A 20,375-nucleotide genomic window follows, 5' to 3' on the forward strand; every position below is an offset into this window, starting at 1 on the left:
TTATAAAGTTACAATTAATTGTTGGCACTCAAATAAATAATTTGATCAATAAAATCCTATTTATATAAATGTTTAAATCAAAGACTAAGATTCATGTAAACTTTGCTGGATCAAATAACCTTTGAAAAATGCTTTTATAGGTATTAATATTAAATATTAAGGGAAATTTTGAGAAACATTACATTAATGTCAGACATTAGCATCAATAAAATGGCAATAAGTCAACCCACAAAAATAATAAATAAATCTTTAGAAATCACAATGCTTAAATTCTTTTGCAGATCATTGTAAAATGTGTCGACACATCAGTTTGTGCCAGTTAAAAGACAAAATGCGTCAAAAATGATATTACTGTTCCTTCTTACATGTTGCTGAATATAGATTGTCATTGCCTAATTGCACCTAAGCAACCTATCAAGAAATACCAATATTTTCAGTGATGTTTTTCTTCTTTGTTTAAAGTAGAATAGGGTTCTGAATATTTAACCCTACTTTTATTCAGTCAACTCCTTTGACATTTTATACGTTTAAGAGTACTCTCAGACAGTAAAAATAACATTTATACAGTTATATGGTATGTTTAATCTAGAATAAGAATGAAAAATAAGAACAGATTATTTCAGTTCTACTCATATTTTACAATTTACTACAAGCATCGCTTATTTGGAGACTTTTACAAATAGAGTAAGTTGGAGCATTCCATTGAAATGTTAATTTTTTTTTTTTTTTTTTTTAAATCACAGTATTGCCTTGCTCCTGCATGGCATAGATTTCAAGGACAAGAGATAAGGACCACTCAGACAATTGAAACAGTGCACTTGAAACAATCTGTCTACAATTAGTTTCAAATTATCTGCTAACTTCAGATCATTATTCCACATTTGTGGCAAGAAATTTAACAGCATATATATGTATATGTATATATATATTTATATAAAAGAAATATTTAAGTAAACGGCTTTACGTGGAAAGTCCATAGAAATGAGAGAAACAGAACTTTCAGATTGAGGAAACACAAAAATATTTGTTCTTTATTATGATTTCTCTGCTCTTGAAGTAGCACAAATATAATAATAGTAAACATGCTAAACTGGTTTCCCAGGTTTTCTAATTCTTTCACCATTATTAGTTTAAAACCATGTAGCCCTACCCAGGAAAAATTAGCGTTCATGGCTATTGCTTCATGGACACTTTACTAAGCCCCTTTACTTTGCACAAACAAATTCAAGTATTTTGACTAGTTATAGCACATTGGTACAAAGGGGGGAAAACCGTCAAATAAAGCAAATAGGTGATCAGACAAACATAACTTAAATAACAACAGTCAAATCCATCAAAAACCAGTTGGATAATTTCTACTCAAATTCCTAGGTAGGCCCAGAAATTCCTTTTCTTGAAAATATGCCAGGAAAAAAAATAGCTAGGAGAGTTTCCTGCACTATAATCCTGTGAATTATGCTAAGGAAACGGGAGATTTAGTGCACGAACATGCAGATGGGCAGGATCTGCCCTGCTGATAACTAAAGTTTTGTAAAATTAGTTGTCTTTCCTTGCCTGACAGTTTCAAACACTTTGTAAATAGAAGTGTCCATGGGTAGCATTAATATTACATCTAATATTCATCAAATTATCTTTATAGAGAGACATGCTAAGCAAGTTGCTCCTCACTGTGAAAACTTTCCTCCAATGTTCTATTGGTACGCATTCCCCAACCAGCCAGGATCTGAGCCATAATACCACCTGAAATACTAAAGATTAAGAATGTAACGGGGCCCAAAGAAACCTTTTGCTCTCTAGGGTAAGAAATAATTTAAAACCTGCTCCCAACTGGTATGTATATTTATAACCATAAATACATTTATTTTACCTCCCATATAAGTGAAAATCATGTTTCAGGCTTTTACCTCTGGGAGTTTGCATAGCTTGGAAGTTAATAAGTATTTATTCTGGTATAGGCCTGAACAAGTCATGTTAGAAACACTGTGTTGAATAGCCAAGGAATTTCTCCAACCAAAGTTGCTCATCAAAACCTTAAAATGGCTTCTAGCTACAACATCCGAAAGAAAAACAGTGACAATTCAGTCGGTTATCACTGACACTTTTGTAGAATGTTTAAATGTTAATTTCTTCTTAATTTAACCACTAAGGATTTTAATTTCTATTTGCCAATTACATTTAATAACTGACCTATAACATTCGCAAAATAAAGTTTTAAACAAAGATTATTTAAAATCATGGTCAAAAAAATGTATCTGAGTTTAAAGGATTTGAACACTAATGACTAATTTTTTTGATAAAATTTTTTAAAAAGCAAAAGATAATCAGATTTATAAATATATCAAGACAACATTGATATTGTTACCATTTGAATTTACTTTATTTGAAGCTGAGGGCAGAAATCAATATTATTTTCACTTGCAATACATTTATTGTTTTGTGTAATCCATAGTGAGTGATTATGGCATATATAAAGAGAGAGAGATTTACGGAATCCTTCTAATCTAATTATACACACAAATATTCTTTCAGATGGGTAACAATTTTAATCTGGCACTTTAGTCTATCAAAAATGAACATTGAAATAGCACTGTAATTATAACTTAAAAAGAAATTTCCAAAGTTTCTCTCAATTTTTAATATCTGCTAAAGATAACTGGCTCCTTCAAGCCCAAGTTCCCTGAAATTCTCCTGATAAAAAGTGTAACCTTTATTAACTGCTTTCATCTTAAACTGAAATCCACTTTAATAATCTATTTGCCCAAGATAAGATTAAAAACATGCAGGGCTTTCTTACACATTTAGCTCACAAAGATTTTTTCTTTCGTGTTTTTTTTTTTTTTTCTTAAACCCCTGTGTGTTGGAGAGGTTGTTGGATGAAATATATAGTTCTTAAGAAACAGAGCACTTCAGCTGTATAACAAATTGCAGTACTTGAATCACAGAATTAAATTGATACCCAGGAGGTGGTGCCAGTCAGGTCTCTATATTGAAATTCATAAAAAAATAAACAACAACAATAACAACGACAACAACAAAAGATAATGGACCATGGGCAGGAATATTTCATCATATGTATATGTGTACAAGCTATTCCAAGCTAGACGTTTCCCAAGAAATTAAGGTCAATGGAATAGTTTTGGTCATAGGGTCACTGCAATCCAAATGCTCTTTGTAGTGTTGTTTAAACCTCTGTAATCTCGGTGTTATGCTTTACTGTCATCTTCTTTTGATTGGATGATGTCGTTAGAAACCTTAATTTCTATAGTTTCTGGATTTAAGACTTCTTTTCCATTTTCTTCTTTCAAAGGCAATTTTCTGGAAGAAAATAGAAAAATAATAAATTTCATTTTCTAAGGCAATTTAAGTGGTATTTCTTAATATTTAAGTTACTGTTTTACAGAAGGAAATATCGACAATTATTAGAATAAAAAAAAAGATTTGTTCTAGTAATAGCAAATTGATAGAAAAATAAGTAAATAATTAGACAATGTTGTCTACTTTAAAGATCTGACATACTGCAGAGTGATGAATGAAACTTGTGGATTTAGATGTACCAAAACTTTCACCATAGGGTGGCTTAGATTTGATAATCACTTATTGATATGAAAAATATAATTGTTTGCAATCTCAAAAAGCCAGTAATCTTATATGTCAACTAGATGAATTACTAGTACCTAAATCAGGTTTTTTTGTTTTTGTTTTTTGTAGATAAAAGCAATGAATAGTCGCTGCCATATTGTTACATCTAAACTTCAAAAGCTAGGTGAATAAGCTCTATTCTTTGGAACTTATGAAAGTAAATATATTTCAGCATTTTCTCACTTTTCTACAGTTACTGCATATGTTTTCCTTAATTGGTCTCTTTCCACTATTATTTTTGTGTTATTTCTGTATCATCTATGAGCATATTTTTGAGAGTTGTTTTCAATTATAACCTATGAAGCAAAACAACCTTTATTTCTTAATATTAAGACAGCTTCACAAATCTTACTGTGATGACAATTATGTAAGATTTACAGTTTTTTTCTACCAGTCTTGAGCTGGTTTACTATTATGCCTTGTGTATATAACCTTGGGGGTCAAATTCCCTCCCTTGACAAAATATTTTTTCTACAACAACAACAAAAATTCAAATTTGGTTCTATACTTAACCTCACCGTTTTGTGGGGTAGTGAATGTTACTATACTAGTTTCTCTGGGATTTACTTATAATTTCTTTTCTATTTTTGAAGGAGAAGAGCAAGCCATTGTATTCTGAAGATCAAAGCTATTATGTGAAAACTAACCAATCAAAAGTAAGTCACAGGTAAAAACTACTACGGCTCACTGCTGAGAATGAAATAGCTTCTACTTTGTACCCACGAGGGCAGGCTCTTCTATGTGTATTATAAATAGTGCTATTACCTTTCTTACCTTCTCCCATTCCCAAGTACTGCACACATTGACAACAGAAGATAAAAACAATGGGTCACTTCTAGCAGCAAAACAGAGAAATTTAGAGCGTGGATGGTTAGCATAATGCTTAACATATCTCTTACTTAAAGAACTACGTATGAAGTTTGAAATTCACCAGTGTTTTCAACTAATTCTTGGACAATGAATAACTGTGTATCTAATTTTTCACTACTTACGTTTCTGTTAAATTGTTTTTTTTAGATTATAGTTAATTCTATTATTTTTATATTGAGTATTTCTTTTCAATAATTGAGGACTGGAGTAGTTCTTAAAACATCTTTTTTTCTTTTGTTTTTGTTTTATTTTTGCAAAACATAGCCCTGTCACGTGTAAGATAATTCTTAGCTGGAATTTTTTTTTTTAAGTTTAAAGATTTTCTTTCTTTCTTTCTTCTTTCTTTCTTTCTTTCTTTCTTTCTTTCTTTCTTTCTTTCTTCTTTCCAAGATTTTATTTAAATTCAAGTTAGTTAATGTATAGTGTAGTCTTGGTTTCAGGAGAAGAATATAGTGATTTATCGCTTACAGTGTTTTATAACACTGTAAGTCCTTAACATTTCTTGGCTAATTTCCACACACACCAATCTCTCATTGAATGTGTTCATTAATAGATAGAAATTTGTTTTGTTGTGTAGTATTTTGCTTCATTTGAAATACATCTGATTTCTGATGGGGAAGCATATAGTACCCACCACATAAAAGCTGCCTCTATAAGAGTAAACTTCAATATAGAAGGTAATAATCTCTAAATGCAGTCACTGACATGACCTGAGGATTTATACTGAAATTTTAGCAGCAGAGTAGTGCTTTGTACTTCTCTAAGTTGTAATTATTTCAGCCCCTTGAGAGTAGGTAGGAGGGATTTCTGAAACAAGTTATTTTCTTCACCTGTGACAACACTCATCTTCAGATTTAGGATGAGAAGCCTAAATCAAATTTCTCTGCAAGGGAATGTTTGCTGCTAAAGAAAAAAGGATCCTTAAAAAAACAAAAATAAAAAATAAAAAAATAAAAATAAAACTTAAAAGTCATTTTAGTGAGCAGAATTTAAAGAATAATGTGATAGCCCTGCTTTTGTTAGTATCCAATAGATTCCATAGAATACTATTATCACTCCTTAATAATGCCTTTGGCTTTAATCATTTTAACTTTCATGTGCCTGAACATCATCTTTGCACATGTTCATCATCTTTGAATTGAAATAGCTGCTATGGCTGTAACGGAGCTCTAATAGGTGTAGAAAGAAGTAAATAATACAATCTTGAATGGAGAGCAAGCACCATTTCCTATATAGACATTAAAATTATAGACAATTTAACACTATTTAGTCCTCTTCCTAACCAATAATCTTTCTTTATAAAGTAGACTTTTGTATATTTCACACTATTAATTTTTATTTTAAATTAAAAACACATTTGAAAGTATTACTTTCTTAAAGAGTAACATAAGTGTAAGAAAATCCATCTCTAAAACCTTCTAGCTTTTTGACATTTTTACATCAAATTATAACTGTATGTTTGAACAGATTTTCTCTGGCATCCATACAAAATTTTCATGTGGAATGTCTCAGTAGAAAATGGATTTTCAATACTCACATGTATTTCTTTGAAAGAGAAATACTTTTCCACAAATGATATTATTGTAAATATATGCTACCGTTTTACAAATATTTATCGAAAAATAATTAAGCATTTGAAGCTACATACTCAGGTTCTGTTAATGGTGTGGTTTCATTTGGCTCATTTACTGGGCTCCCATCCTCATGGTTAGTAATTCTTTCATCCTCTGTTCTCATCTCCACTATTGGTTCTTTTGATCCATCTTTCCTAGAAAAATAACCAAACAAAAAACCTTACCCAAATAATGAAAAAATTGATGCATTATGAAACATAGTTTAGAATCTCCACTAATCCCTTCCTCAAATCCAGCATGCTCATATTAAGAATACTATGGGGTCCTTGGGTGGTTCATTTGGTTGAGAATAGGACTTTGGCTCATGTCATGATCTCATAGTTCATGGGATCGAGCCCCACTTGGGGCTTTGTCCTGACAGTGTGGAGCCTGCTTGGGATTCTGTCTCTCTGTCTCTCTTTGCTCCTCCCCTACGCACTCTCTCTCTCTCCCTCCCTCCCACATGTGCCCTCTCTCTAAAAAATAAACATTAAACAAATTAAAAAAAAAAAAAAAGAAAAAGGAGCACCTGGGTGGTTTAGTGGATTGGGCCTCCGACTTTGGCTCAGGTCATGATCTCATGGTTCATGGGTTCAAGTCCTGTGACAGGCTTTGTGCTGACAGTTCAGAGTCTGGAGCCTGCTTCAGATTTTGTGTGTCTCTCTCTATCTCTCTGCCTTCCCTCACTTGTGCTTTCTCACTCTCTCTCTCAATAATAAATATTAAAAATAAAAGAATATCCCTAAGAATTTTTTCATTTAAATTCATCATGTAATTTTCACTCAGAAAAAAGTAGAAAGAAGAAATTCCATTTTGTCTAGATGCTTTTTCTCATCAAAACTGTTATAGAAAAGTCCAAATTTTGAATGTGATTGTGCAGTTTATTTCGGGAAATAAATTAAAAATATTTTGTTAAATAAAATTATGACATGAAGTAGCCTTTTCCCCTAACTAGCTATATGTTTTAATTTTTTATTTGAAATATAGCATCAGCAATATTGCTTTTATATTAACATTTGGAAGGTAAAATTTATATATTTTGTTGTTTTAAATGCCTCTATGAATTTATAGGAATGATTTTAACTATAATATATATTGACTTAACATATTATGTTTTCAATAAAATAGTTTAAATAATAATAATATTATAACATGTATGCATGATGTTTTCATTTGTAATTTCAAATCCGTGCCATCTTTATTGGATTTTTAGTATGAGAGAGTAAGTGTAATTGTTCATAATTGTGAAAAGTAGAACGTTTGTTGCAAAGTCTCATACCTCAAAATATGAACAAAAAAATAAGGAAGGCATTCAGTGATGACAAAGAGTAAAATGAGATGTAAAGATTAGAAATGATGTGTTCATAATACAGATTATCATGATGGAGCACATCCAAAAGCAAAAATAAAAACAGAAAAAAACCAAAACAAAACGTCAGGAAAGAGATAGCGGTCTTCTACCCAGGGACATGGTCTCACCACACAATCCTGCAACTGTACTCTAACATCTTTACCCAAATGAATTGAAAATCTAGGCCCACAAGAAATCTGCACATAAATGTTTATAGAACTTTTATAAATGGGAACCAATGAAGATGTCTCTCAAGAGTGAATGGATAAACAAACGGTGGTATATCTGTACATTTAGATATTATTAAGCAATAAAGAGAAATGAAATATTAAGCCCCAAAGACATGGAGGAAGTTTAAATACATATTACTAAGAAAAATATACCACTCTGAAACAGGCTATCTATTGTGTAACCCCAATTACATAATATTTGGGAAAAAAAGCAGTTACAGAGAAAACAAAAAGATCAATGGTTGTCAGGGGTTCAAGGTGAGGGAGGGATATAATGTGGAACTCTGGATACATTAAATCTATTTAATACTGTAATGGCAGATATATGACGTTACAATTGGTTAAGAATCAAGTAAACTAGGAGTACACACAAAACAAAGCAAACAACAAAACCCCAACAATGGCACAAATATTTAACAGACCTCGCACGTGCTGACACTTGAACAGGAAGTATTAAGAATGATAAAACACTTTTGATCACATGGCACATTTGATATCACTCCTCTCTCAGTATGTAGGTGTCTCACATACATACACATCAAAATCTGAAGATGGGATGTCAGTAAAAATTGAAGAAGATCTAGAACTCTATCGGCTAGTGTTAATAGTGAGGAATTCTTTATAAGTCTAAAATACAAATGCCTGGGAGAACTGGTGATTCAGACACGTTCAGCAACATTTTCCGAATAGGGGCTCGACGTAAACAAGACCTACATAATAGTAAAGATGATTAAAGTGTCCACCACCATTAAATTTTAGTCTTATGTTGTTCTGTTTGCTGTTGTTGTTATTCTTCGATTGATCCTTTTAAAAAATTCTTCATGAGTGGTGCCTGGATGGCTTGGTCCGTTAATCATCCAACTCTTGGTTTCAGCTCAAGTCATGATCCCACATTTCTTGGGTTTGAGGCCCGCATCAGGCTCTGTACTGACACCTGGAGCCTGCTCAGGATTCTCGCTCTCACCCTCTCTCTCTACCCTCCACCACTGGAGCATGCTCTCTCTCCTTCTCTCAAAATATTAATTAAACTTTACCAAAAATTAAAAAATAAAAAAATTCTTCATGGTACCAATGCTTTTGATGACACAGAGGATGATACTCTGAAAAAATGTGGTCATTGATGATTCTGAGCAAAAAAGTGATTCGAAAGGCTGGCTTTTATTTTTAATTATATTAACAATAGGTGAAGATATATGGGTTTCGATGAAATAGAAAAGAGTGAATTTGACACTAATTATATCTTCCCTATTGAAAATACTATGTAAACAAACAACTTCAAACTAGAAATGATAAAATAAACACTACTAAAAGGAAATTAAATAGCAATGAGAAATGGTGAGTTGTCTTAAAAATCCTTATTTTTGTTTTTTATATATATATTCTTTTCTTGAGAGAGAGAGAGAAAGAGAGAAAGAGAGAGGGAGAGAGAGAGAGAGAGAGACAGAAAGCACCAGTGGGGGAGGGACAGAGAGAGAGAGGGAGACAGAGGCTCTGAAGCAGGCTCCAGGATCTGAGCTGTCAGCAAAGAGACCAATGAGGGGCTCAAACCCACAAGTTGCAAGATCATAACCTGAGTGAAGTCAGACACTCAACTGACTGAGCCACCCAGGTGCCCCCTTATTTTTATTTTAATGATCTTTAAAATTTTTAACTAGCTAGCCTATTCATATAACATAGAATTCTACAAAAGGATATAAAGAAAAAAGTACACCTCCCCACCATTCCTTGTTTGCCGGATATTTAGTTCCCTATCAAAGAGACAATCACTGTTACGTTTTTAAATATTGCTTTCCAGAGACATCCCTTCTATACATATATTAGCATATATGAGTAAAAAAGCAGGTAGTTATTTTCACACAAATGGTACATAAGAATTGAATACAATTTGCCTTTTCTTTTTTTTTTTTTCTTTTTAGAGAGAAAGAGCAAGTGGTGGAGAGGGGCGGAGTGAGAGAGAATCTTAAGCAGGCTCCACACTGAGTGCAGAGTCCAATGTGGGGCTTGATCCTATGACCCTGGGGTCATGATCTGAGCCAAAATCAAGAGTTGGACGCTCAACCGACTGAGCCACCTACGCGCCCCTAATTTTGCCTTTTTGATTAGTGTGACACTAGACATTAGTGTGAGCTTATAAAAGAACAGTTAGAGTTGCCTCTTTCTTTTTCATGGTGCATATTATGCCAATGTATATATGCACCACCATATATTTGGTAAGTGTCCAACTGACTGACATTTAGGTTATTTCCAATATTTTCTATTGCAATAAATACTGTAAGGAGTATAAAGTGCATCTTTTACTTACCCTTAGGTGAAAATATCTGAAGCACACATAACTTACATGAGTCTAATTCCTATCGTATATAAATTATTTTTAATTTGACTTGAAGTAATGCCAGAATTATGACTTATATTTACCGTAGAATTATAAAAAGTGGCAAGGCAATATTTTGTTTGAATTGGCATAAAAATGTATGCCACAATTTATAGACAATTTCACAATGTATAGACTGATAAAAAATGAATACACTCCAGCCATGTGTCTAGAACTGATTATTAAACAGAAAATGACAGGTACAGCAGAGTAGTTAAGACATGTTCCCTGGAGCCAAACTGATAGCTCTAACTCACTGCACAAGCTTTTCCGTGTCCTGTTGTTTGTACAGTAAAACGGAGACAGCAAACTAATTTCTTTGGAGTGTTTAAAATAGGGCCTATATGCAGCACTTAATTAGTAACCGTCTTCATTATCCTGGGAGAGCAAGTAGGATTTATGTTGGGAATACATTACTAACACTTGTAACTCCAACAGATTAAAGGAAAACAAAATGAAAATATCTCCAAGCACATCAAGAAAGAAATATTTTATAAAAATTCATCAATTCTTGAATAAAAATGGAAAGATTCATATAACTAATGGAATCATAAGCAAAACCCAAATTTTGGTATACACTGGGAAAAATACTTGCAACAAATACAACATCAAATACAAATCAAAAAATTATATAATTACAAAATAATTGAGAGGTGCCTGGGTGGCTCAGTCAATTAAGCACCCTCTCTTGATTTTGGCTGAGGTTGTGATGTCCTTGTTCGAGGGTTCAGGCCCAGCGTTGGGCTCTGCATTGAGAATGTGGAGCCTGTTTGGGATTCCAGCTCTCCCCCTCTCTGTCTACCCCTCCCTCCTCCTCTCTCTCTCTTAAAATAAATAAATACACTTAAAAAATTTTTTTTACATAAAAGTTAAATCACTCCGTGAAAAAATAAACGACTCCATGAAAATGTGTAAAGAACATGAATAACAAATTCCCATAAGAAATAAGTTGACCAAAGCAAAATTAAGTAAGCTCAGCTTAACTTGGATCAGAAAAAAAAAATGCATATTTTAAATGATATTTTTCACATTATATTGACAAAAATAAAAAATTGATAATATTTAATATTTGAGAAGCTGTAGAGAAATATATATTATTTCAATATATATTCAATATATATTATTGAATATATATTTATAAAATATATATTATTTATATATAGATTATATATCTCAAAATATATATTATTTATCTCAATAAAAATCAAGACTATGAATTGGTATAGATTTTGTGGGTAGTTTGCCAATATTTTTCAGTTTTGATCTACATCCCATATCTAGGAGTTAGTGTACATTTACAAGATTTATGTGAAAGTTAACTTCAAAACAGTATATTATACTTCAATATGATAAAATATTGAAAGTTTCATGTAAATTGCTGCAAAAGAAAAGTGGATAAATGCATTATGGTATCTGATACTATGGAATATTACCTATAAATAAAAAGAATGAGTCAGGAAATTTACATGCTGAAAAAGGTATATTATTGAAACTGCATTGCTATGTGAGGAAACACTGCAATAATAGATATACACATAAACATATGAATGTGTACATATCAGTGTGTGTATACAAGTCAGATGTAATTTTTACCTTTACTTCCTATAGATACAGTATTTATTTCCTCCAGCTTCTTTGAGGATTTTTTCTTTATCTTTCTATTTCTGTAGTTTGAAAATTATATGACTAGGTACAGTTTTTGTTTTGTTTTGTTTTGTTTGGGGTATTTGCCCTCCTTGATGTTCTCTGAGCTTCCTGCACCTGCGGTTTCATGCCATGTATTAATTTGGAGAAGTTCTCAGTCATTAATGTTTCAGATATTTCTGTTCCTTCCTCTTCTGGTATTCCTACTATACATATATTTCACCTTTTGTAGTTGTCCCATAGTTCTTAGATTTTTTTTTCAGTCTTTCTTCTGTTCTGTTTTTTTTTTAATTTATTATTTATTTAAAGTTTTTTGTTTTGTTTTGTTTTGTTTTGTTTTTGGTATTTTCTATTAAGATCTTCTCAAAGCTCAGAGATTCTTTTTTCAGCCATGTCTAGTCTACTAATCTATTCCTCATTTCTATTAGGATGTTTTTGATCTCTGGCATATTTTTTTGGATTGTTTTTTAGAAATTCCATCTTTCTACTTGCATGGCCCATCTCTTCTTTCATGCTGTCCTATAGTGCTCTCACCATATTAATCATATATTTCAAAACAAGTGTTGGTCTGATAATTCCAACATCCCTGCTTTCTCTGAATCTGGCCTGATGCGAGCTCGCCTCTTCAAAAATGATTTTTGCCTCGATTTTTTTCTTGATACTGGGACATGATGTACTACTCAGAAGAAACTGCTAAACACAGGTCTCCACTAATGTGATGGTAAAGTGGGATGTGGAGAGGGGGCATTCAATCATCCTGTCTTTATGTCTCGGTCATTTAGTAAGTCTGTACCCCTGGGCTGACCTTCACAATGACTTCTTGGATTTCCCCCCCCCCCCCCCATTAAGAGGGTCAGGATGGTAGAAGTGAACTGAGTTAGGTATTTCTCTTTTCTCATGTGGAAATAAAGGAGATGGATTTGGGTATTTCTTTTTCTGCCCATTGAGAAGCCATTTCCACATACACAGTCTCTCTCTGTCTCTGTCTGTCTGTCTGTCTCTCTCTCTCTCTCTCTCACACACACACACACACACACACACACACACTTTGGCTAGTTCTTTTACAACCTGTTCAGGTATTTCTGACCAGGAATATTCTTTCTGTTTTTTTTTTCTTTTTTTTTTTTTTTAATTTTTTTTTTCAACATTTATTTATTTTTGGGACAGAGAGAGACAGAGCATGAACGGGGGAGGGGCAGAGAGAGAGAGGGAGACACAGAATTGGAAACAGGCTCCAGGCTCTGAGCCATCAGCCCAGAGCCCAATGCGGGGCTCGAACTCACGGACCGCGAGATCGTGACCTGGCTGAAGTCGGACGCTTAACCGACTGCGCCACCCAGGCGCCCCTGTTTTTTTTTCTTACATAGCATATATAACAGAAATTATTTTCTCATTTATTTGATTGTTTCTTCATTGAAATGTGTTTCCCAGCAGAGTTAAAAGCTAGATGATGGAGGGACTAGTTTGCTTTTCCTCACAGTTGCATCTCTGGGCCTTTGAATAGTGCCTGATTATGTAGGTATTGAATAAATATTTATTAGTATAAATTAATGCTTGGGTAAACAAGAGTAGAAGTACTGTTTGATAAAATAAAAATCATTCACCATTTTACTAGATAAATAATGAGAATGAAAGATAATGTAAGTTTAATTTAAATGTATAAGAGGCGAACAAAGGAATATTCTAGAACTTTACATGAATGTCATTCTGTATGACATTGACTTTAATTTTTCTTTTCTGCAACTTGATAATCTTTAAAAAAGAACACCTTGTGTAACTAACATATTTTGTAATACATCTGCACAGTCTTATAATTGTGATAACATAAAAGTGTTAGTCTAAGAATGCTTTGGATAATGTTTAGGGGTCAGTAGGGAGCCAATCCATCCAATCAGTTATATTCTATTTGTCATCATGATTTTGTATAATATTTATAATATTTAATAAAGTATTGACAGATTTGTACAGTGAATTTTTGAATAGGCATTGAAAACTCTTTTCCCAAGGCAGAGGAAATGGTAATATTAAAAGTTATGATGGATAACAAGGATGGAATGAACCCTGTGTTTTCGTCTTCCCAAATCTTTAAGGTTAATTAAACTCAGCAGGATTTACAAACAGAAGTGTTGATGGAAAAAATATCAATTAATGGAGTGAAATAAAAATAAATACCAGAATTTGAATGTACCTCATTGTTTTGCACATGGTCACCAATATTTCTCCAGTTAATTAAGATAAAAACATGATTTCTCTCTTTCTTTCACTCTAAAGCCAAATTAGTCAATAGTAGTTTACTCTACCTCAGCTACATCTAAATTCTGTACATTTTAATATGCCTGTAGTACTACGACCTTGGTCCAAAAGACTATAATTTTGTATGTGTAGTATTCCAAGACCCTCCCACTCAGTCTTTCTGGTTCTAAATATTTCCTCTGCACCACCAACCTTTGAGTAATTCATTCTTCACAAGTAAAGTAATCTTTAAAAACTTTCAGGGGCTTTCTATTAAAAGAAATAACAATGTTCCTTACTTTGACTGAAGATTTAATATTTTGGTACCTAGATAATTCTCCAGCCTGACATTTGCACCAGACCCTCTTGGCCTCACACCACTCATGTTCATTTGGCCTTTAACATTGTAAGATTATTCCTGTTTCAACGACTTTTGTATTAATGGTTCCACCTTCTAGAATGTTCCCTTCCCCTGCAAGACCTTTCATGACCCTCTCTGTAGTCACTCCTTTTTTCTTTCTTGTTTTTTTTTAGTGCTTGGTGTTTATTTTTAGTGCTTATTATTACTAGACACTTTCTTTTTTAGTTAGTACTTATTATCTGCCTTGGTAAATCAAAACGAGAGTTTCATGTGATTAAAAATCGTATTTGCTTTGGTCACCATTTTATTGCTAGGTTGTACAGAAGTGCCTGTTACCTTGTATTTATCCAGTACATATTTGCTCAATGGGTCACCAAGAACGAAGATGTATAAAATTCAGCTTTGACTTATGTGTGTGTGTATACATGTGTGATATGTATATATGTATAATTATGTTATATAGTACATTGTTTTCTCAATATGTGAAAAATAAACTGAAGTTTGGTATATACTTATTTAGTTAATAAGACAATGTACAATGTAGAAGTACAGCAAGGTATGAAAAAGTAGAATATGTTCTAATAAGGAAAGCGAGAGATACTGGATAGTGAATAGATCCCACTATGTTTACTCTGACATACATTAATATCCCATTCAAGTCTGAAGTAGAGCCTGATTTCTGTCTGTTCTTTGTTGTGTTCTGTTTCCAACAAGTAAGCAGGTGGCATTTTGATTGTGAATGAATCTAATGTTTTTGAAATGAAAATGTAGGCTATCTAACTTAGCATCCCATGAAGTGAAAATATCCTTTAAAGGGTATCCATAACAAATGGTCATAGACAAATTGTTTAGTAGGATTGAAATAGGTGCGGAGATAAAAAACAAAAACAATGCGGCCATGCAGAGTGGATTCTCCTATATTGCTAAGCCTAGAAATTAATGCATGATCATACTTGCCTAAATGTATGCATAGAAAAACAAATAGAAATAATTCAACTTTAATTTTTTTAATGCTTATTTATTTTTGAGAGAAAGAGAGAGATAGAGCGCAAGCAGGGTAAGGGCAAAGACAGAGAGAGACACCGAATCAGAAGCAGGCTCCATGCTCCAAGCTGTCAGCACAGAGCCTGGTGGGGGGCTTGAACTCACAAACTGTGAGATCATGGCCTGAGTCGAAGTTGGGCACTTAACCAACTAAGCCACCCAGGTACCCCAGAAATAACTCAACTTAGAAAGAAATGAATTACTGAAAAACGTAACACCATGAATGAATCCTAAAATGTGCTGCTGAATGAAAGAAGCCAGACACATAAGAGTAAATATTACAGGAATCCATTTATATCAAGTTCTATAACAGCTACAAATTATTTATGGTGAAAACATCAGAATAGTAATTGCCTGGGCAGGGGTGGGGTAGTATGTGCTGTTTGGGTAAAAGCATGAGAGAAAAAAAAAAATTTAAGTTTATTTATGTTGAGAGACAGGAAGTGAGCTAGCAAGTGTGAGTGAGTGGGGGAGGGGCAAAGAGAAAGAGAGAGAATCCCAAGCAGGTTCTGTGCTGTCAGTGCAGAGCCCCACATGGAACTCCACCTCACAAACAAGAGATCATGACCTGGGCCGAAATCAAGAGTCAGACACTTAACCAACTAAGCCACCCAGGGGTCCCAGAAATTTTGAGGATGATGCTAAGTTTCTGAAATTGATAAGTCTTGAGTTATACAGATACAAACATTTGTTAACATTCATTAAGGGAACATTTTGTGCATTTTGTGTTATGCAGATTTTACATAAAATTGGTATGCAATGATAGGCAAGTTGCATTGTGTAAGGGCTAAGTGTACTGATGTATTCTGAAAGGCAAAAAGAAAATAATGGATAAAGGATCGAAAAATACGTAATAAGAGAAATATAATAAAATATTTCTGTAGAACCCAAGTGGTTGCTAAATGGGTGTTTGCTATAAAATTCTTTCACCTCTTTTGTCTGTTTAAAAATATTCATAATGAATTATTAGAAAACCATATACAGAAAAACTATAAGTTTAAAAAGTAAAGCAAATGTTAATTCTTAAGAATGCTTATTTTTGATTGCTGGGTTTAATATACACACATATGTATATGTATACAAATACACCTATATCTACACATAAACATTGTGTGTTTATATGTGAGTGTGCCTATTTCCAACTTTTTATTTTTAATTTTCTTTTTATCTATTTTTGAGAGAGAGAGAAAGTGCCTGAGCGGGGAGGTCCCAGACAGAGAGAGAGAAACAGAGGATCTAAAGCGGGCTCCAGGCTGACAGCAGAGAGCCCAATGTGGGATTTGAACTCAAGAACCCATGAGGTCATGACCTGGACGAAAGCTGGGTTCTAAACCAACTGAGCCATCCAGGTGGCCCTCTCCAATGTCTTTTTTCACTGAGCCTTTTGTACTTTTTAAATTAGATACAAAGCTATCAAAAGACACACAAAACAAAACAAAACAAAACAAAACAAAAGTATTAAAATCTCTTTGTTGCTCTTTTACATGACAAAGGAGGCTTATATTCAGGAGTACAGTCATGTATTCAGTCGTATTCAAAGGAGTCTACAGTATTCAGCTCTGTGTATTTTCGTGGAATTTATATTCTGTCTAATTGTTTGAGATGCCTCAGAGAGCTCCGAATTCTAACATATAATCATCTTTTGATCAAAACTTGAGAGTAAATTCAGAATCTGCAATAATGTATTGCATGGCACATAGAATATTTCTATACAGACAATCTGGAAACCTCTACGGAGTCACTTCATACACTTGTAGGAATTGTCATAATTTATGATTTTACTCAGTTTAACCACGTTTTTGCTGTTGATGTCCTTCTTTTATTCAACATAAACTGAAAAATGGTGGAAGAAATCACAAATGCATTTGTACCATTATGTATCTTTCTATCCATAGTTACTTATTTTTTCTATCTGTATTTATTTATTTTTTTTTTAATTTTTTTTTCAACGTTTATTTATTTTGGGGACAGAGAGAGACAGAGCATGAACGGGGGAGGGGCAGAGAGAGGGAGACACAGAATCGGAAACAGGCTCCAGGCTCTGAGCCATCCGCCCAGAGCCCGACGCGGGGCTCGAACTCACGGAGCGCGAGATCGTGACCTGGCTGAAGTCGGATGCTTAACTGACTGCGCCACCCAGGCGCCCCTTCTATCTGTATTTAAATCATCTATTTTTTTGTGTGGACCCCATTTAAAAAAATTTTTTTTTAATAGTCTGTTTTCAAAAGCATTTGGCTCTATCACATGTCATATTGAAGGCCGTTTAAGATCAGAAAGCAGACACTACAGTGTCCAACAGTCTTATGGTCAAGCTCTTCACTTGGAAAACAAAGTCACTGAATGAAGTATTCAAGCTCGATTGTAGCATTTGTGTAATGGAATTCGGTGCAAATGTCTGATACTCACAGGTATGCTGCTTTTCCTTCTTCGAGTTCTTTACTTTTCCCACTGGAGCCACTTTTCTTCCCGCACATTCTCCTCGTGATGCACATCAATAGCCCACATTGTCGGATGAAGAAACAGCTGACGTCTGTTACCACCAGGATTAGCAAGAGTGCCGCAACTCCCAGGCCGATGACTGCTCCAAGCCCAAGACCATTAAAAAGTGTATCTTAAAAACAAAAACAAAAACAAAACTTTTACAAAGCTCCAAATCAGAAAAGTTTAGACAGTTATGTTGAAAATTAATCATAACCAAAGAGACAGGAAAAAGTGATAGTCACTGGCAGGTTTCAATTTCATAATTGTTGGGAACCATTCTCCGGTGTTCAAACAATATTTTAAGCAACTGACATGTTAATGACTTGAAATATTTTTTCAAACTTTATTCAGGTTAAAAAAAAAAAAAAAACCTCTCAAGTAACTCTTCTTTCCAATGTACTTTTTGATTTCCTCAGAGGAAGATAATGAATTTTATCACATCCCTAACTGTAAGAGAGGGTTAAATAAATGTTCCGTATGGAATTATTTTAACTTTAAGTCTTAAACTTGCAAATTCTGTGTGCTCAAAGCACTTTGTTTTGGCAGATAATGCATTTTAAAATATCTGTTTGTGAATACTTTGAAAATCATCATCTTAGAATAAATGGCTTACTTGTATTTTTTTCAGTTAATATTTTAACAAATCATATTAGATTAGAGGCAACATTTTACAGAGCTATTGTACTTATGACCTTTCTGGAATATAACATGGGAAGGTAGGGGAAGACAGGAGTCATTTTTCCTTGGCATGTGGTTGCAGGAATTCCTGAATGTCGTACAGACAGCGTCCATGAAAAAGGTGAAGGGGACTAGGATGAAATACGCTGATGAACAGAGTAGAAATATCAAGGAGAGCAGTGGTGGTGACAACGAATCAAGTGTTTCATGCCTGTAGTTGAATATGAGGGTAGACTACGCAGTTATAACTGTATTGGGACACAAGCACAATGGAAACAGATTAAACTGGTCATACTGTGTGTTACCTGGAGGGAAAATAAGGTTGTCACAAGACAATTTTAGAGACTTATTCAAAATGAATCAGCACAATTATGTTAGCATTTGCTTACATAACATTATAAAATTACAACGATCTGTTTTAATGATAAAACACATTTACTCCTCAGTAGCATAATGACATGTTAAATACGTGAGTGGTGTGGAATGCAAATAACGCACAGGGACAGACTTGGTTTTGTGAAAACCACTTTGGAAAAAAACACACATGTAAAACAAAGTTTTTCTAAGTTATGGTTTTAAAAATTAGGTTGTAATATTTTAATAATGACCTAAAGAAGTTTTATTTTAACAGAATCACTATGATTGTTCTTATTTTGAATCAAGTTGGTACTGAATTATGGCACACCTGTCTGAATCCTGGTTTATTTTTCTGCAGAATGACTGAGCCTCACAACTACATGTATTTAATCTTTTTTTTTTTCCTTCAGGGAATACACATTATATAAAAAGTTAATTCTGTTTATGATTTGATTCTTGGCATTTTCCCCAGGTGACTGTGCAGTTCACCTGTGCTAGAACATGTAGGTACTTTTAAGCATCTCCATGAAGTCACAGATGAGAATTCCTTAAGTATTGAATCAGCAAATTGCACCTCTCATGCCCAAGAAAAGTATAATTTTTATCATAGTTCTTTTATTTCTGATAAAGAGAAACAGTAACAAACACATAATTGTGTTGGAGGAAAAATAATTTTTCCATGCCATTTTCAGACTCTTCTTCACCCACCAAATTTTAACACTAACTATGTAGGTAGTGATGGTTTAGGAAAACTGAGCTAGCTAACTAAGATCCAGAGAAATTAGTAGTTTCCACAGAACTATTCTCTTATTACATGAAACCACTTTGAGGAAAGACTAAAGGGAGCAAAGCATTTTTGAGCCAAGGGAAATTCGTGTTTTTGTTTTTGTTTTTCCCGCAAAGTTCCAATATAAATATGGAGAGTGAGATTCTAAATATTATTTATCAATTTTCAAAAATAGGGCTATATGCAAGATTTTTTTAAAAAAGTGTCTCATGCAATAAAAATAATATATTAAGCAAACTATGCTTTCTTGAAACATATGAAAACAACAATGAAAAATGAAACAATGAAAAAATCATGTTACACATTTTCTTCCATTATCCATTTTCAAATGTAAATGATTCTTACCTGAAATGTACAATTAGAGTATAATAAAGACAATTCACCTATGAACTTTTTTGATTACATATAAGGACAATTTTTTTTCAAAAACCGTAGGAGTTCATTTTGCTATGCTTTATGTGATTCATCAACCAAAGCTCAGAAAATATGAGTTGAAAAATAACGTGTCTGATTGAGCATGAGCCCCTATGGATATATTGGCTCAAGGTCACTCTTTTTCCACTTTAGTTAGGTTCCTCTCACGTGCAGAAAGGCTCTAGGCAATAAATCCCACAGAACAATGATGATCTATCTACTAAATCTTCATTTACCTTTTTTAGGTATGAAAAGACTGGCTTTTTCACACCAATGCACTAAACCTGGGGTCCATCACATACG

At 33.4% G+C, this 20,375-nt stretch overlaps 1 protein-coding gene across 2 annotated transcripts in view; it reads right to left on the reverse strand.

Annotated features, from left to right (window-relative positions):
* Positions 1-700: 700 nt before the first annotated feature.
* NCAM2 (neural cell adhesion molecule 2) overlaps positions 701-20,375 on the reverse strand; it is a 521,094-nt gene continuing 501,419 nt past the window's right edge. For both annotated transcript variants that reach the window (XM_040484139.1, XM_040484138.1), the window contains 3 exons: positions 17,762-17,966; positions 6,158-6,277; positions 701-3,315 (listed from right to left, as the gene is read on the reverse strand). In XM_040484139.1, coding sequence (XP_040340073.1) covers positions 3,204-3,315; positions 6,158-6,277; positions 17,762-17,966 — 437 coding nt within the window. In that variant the 3' untranslated portion in view covers positions 701-3,203. The remainder of the gene's footprint in view (positions 3,316-6,157; positions 6,278-17,761; positions 17,967-20,375) is intronic.

Source organism: Herpailurus yagouaroundi, unplaced genomic scaffold, assembly GCF_014898765.1.
Source record: "Herpailurus yagouaroundi ecotype Mexico unplaced genomic scaffold, PumYag 162, whole genome shotgun sequence".
In the NCBI taxonomy this organism is placed as follows: domain Eukaryota; kingdom Metazoa; phylum Chordata; class Mammalia; order Carnivora; family Felidae; genus Herpailurus; species Herpailurus yagouaroundi.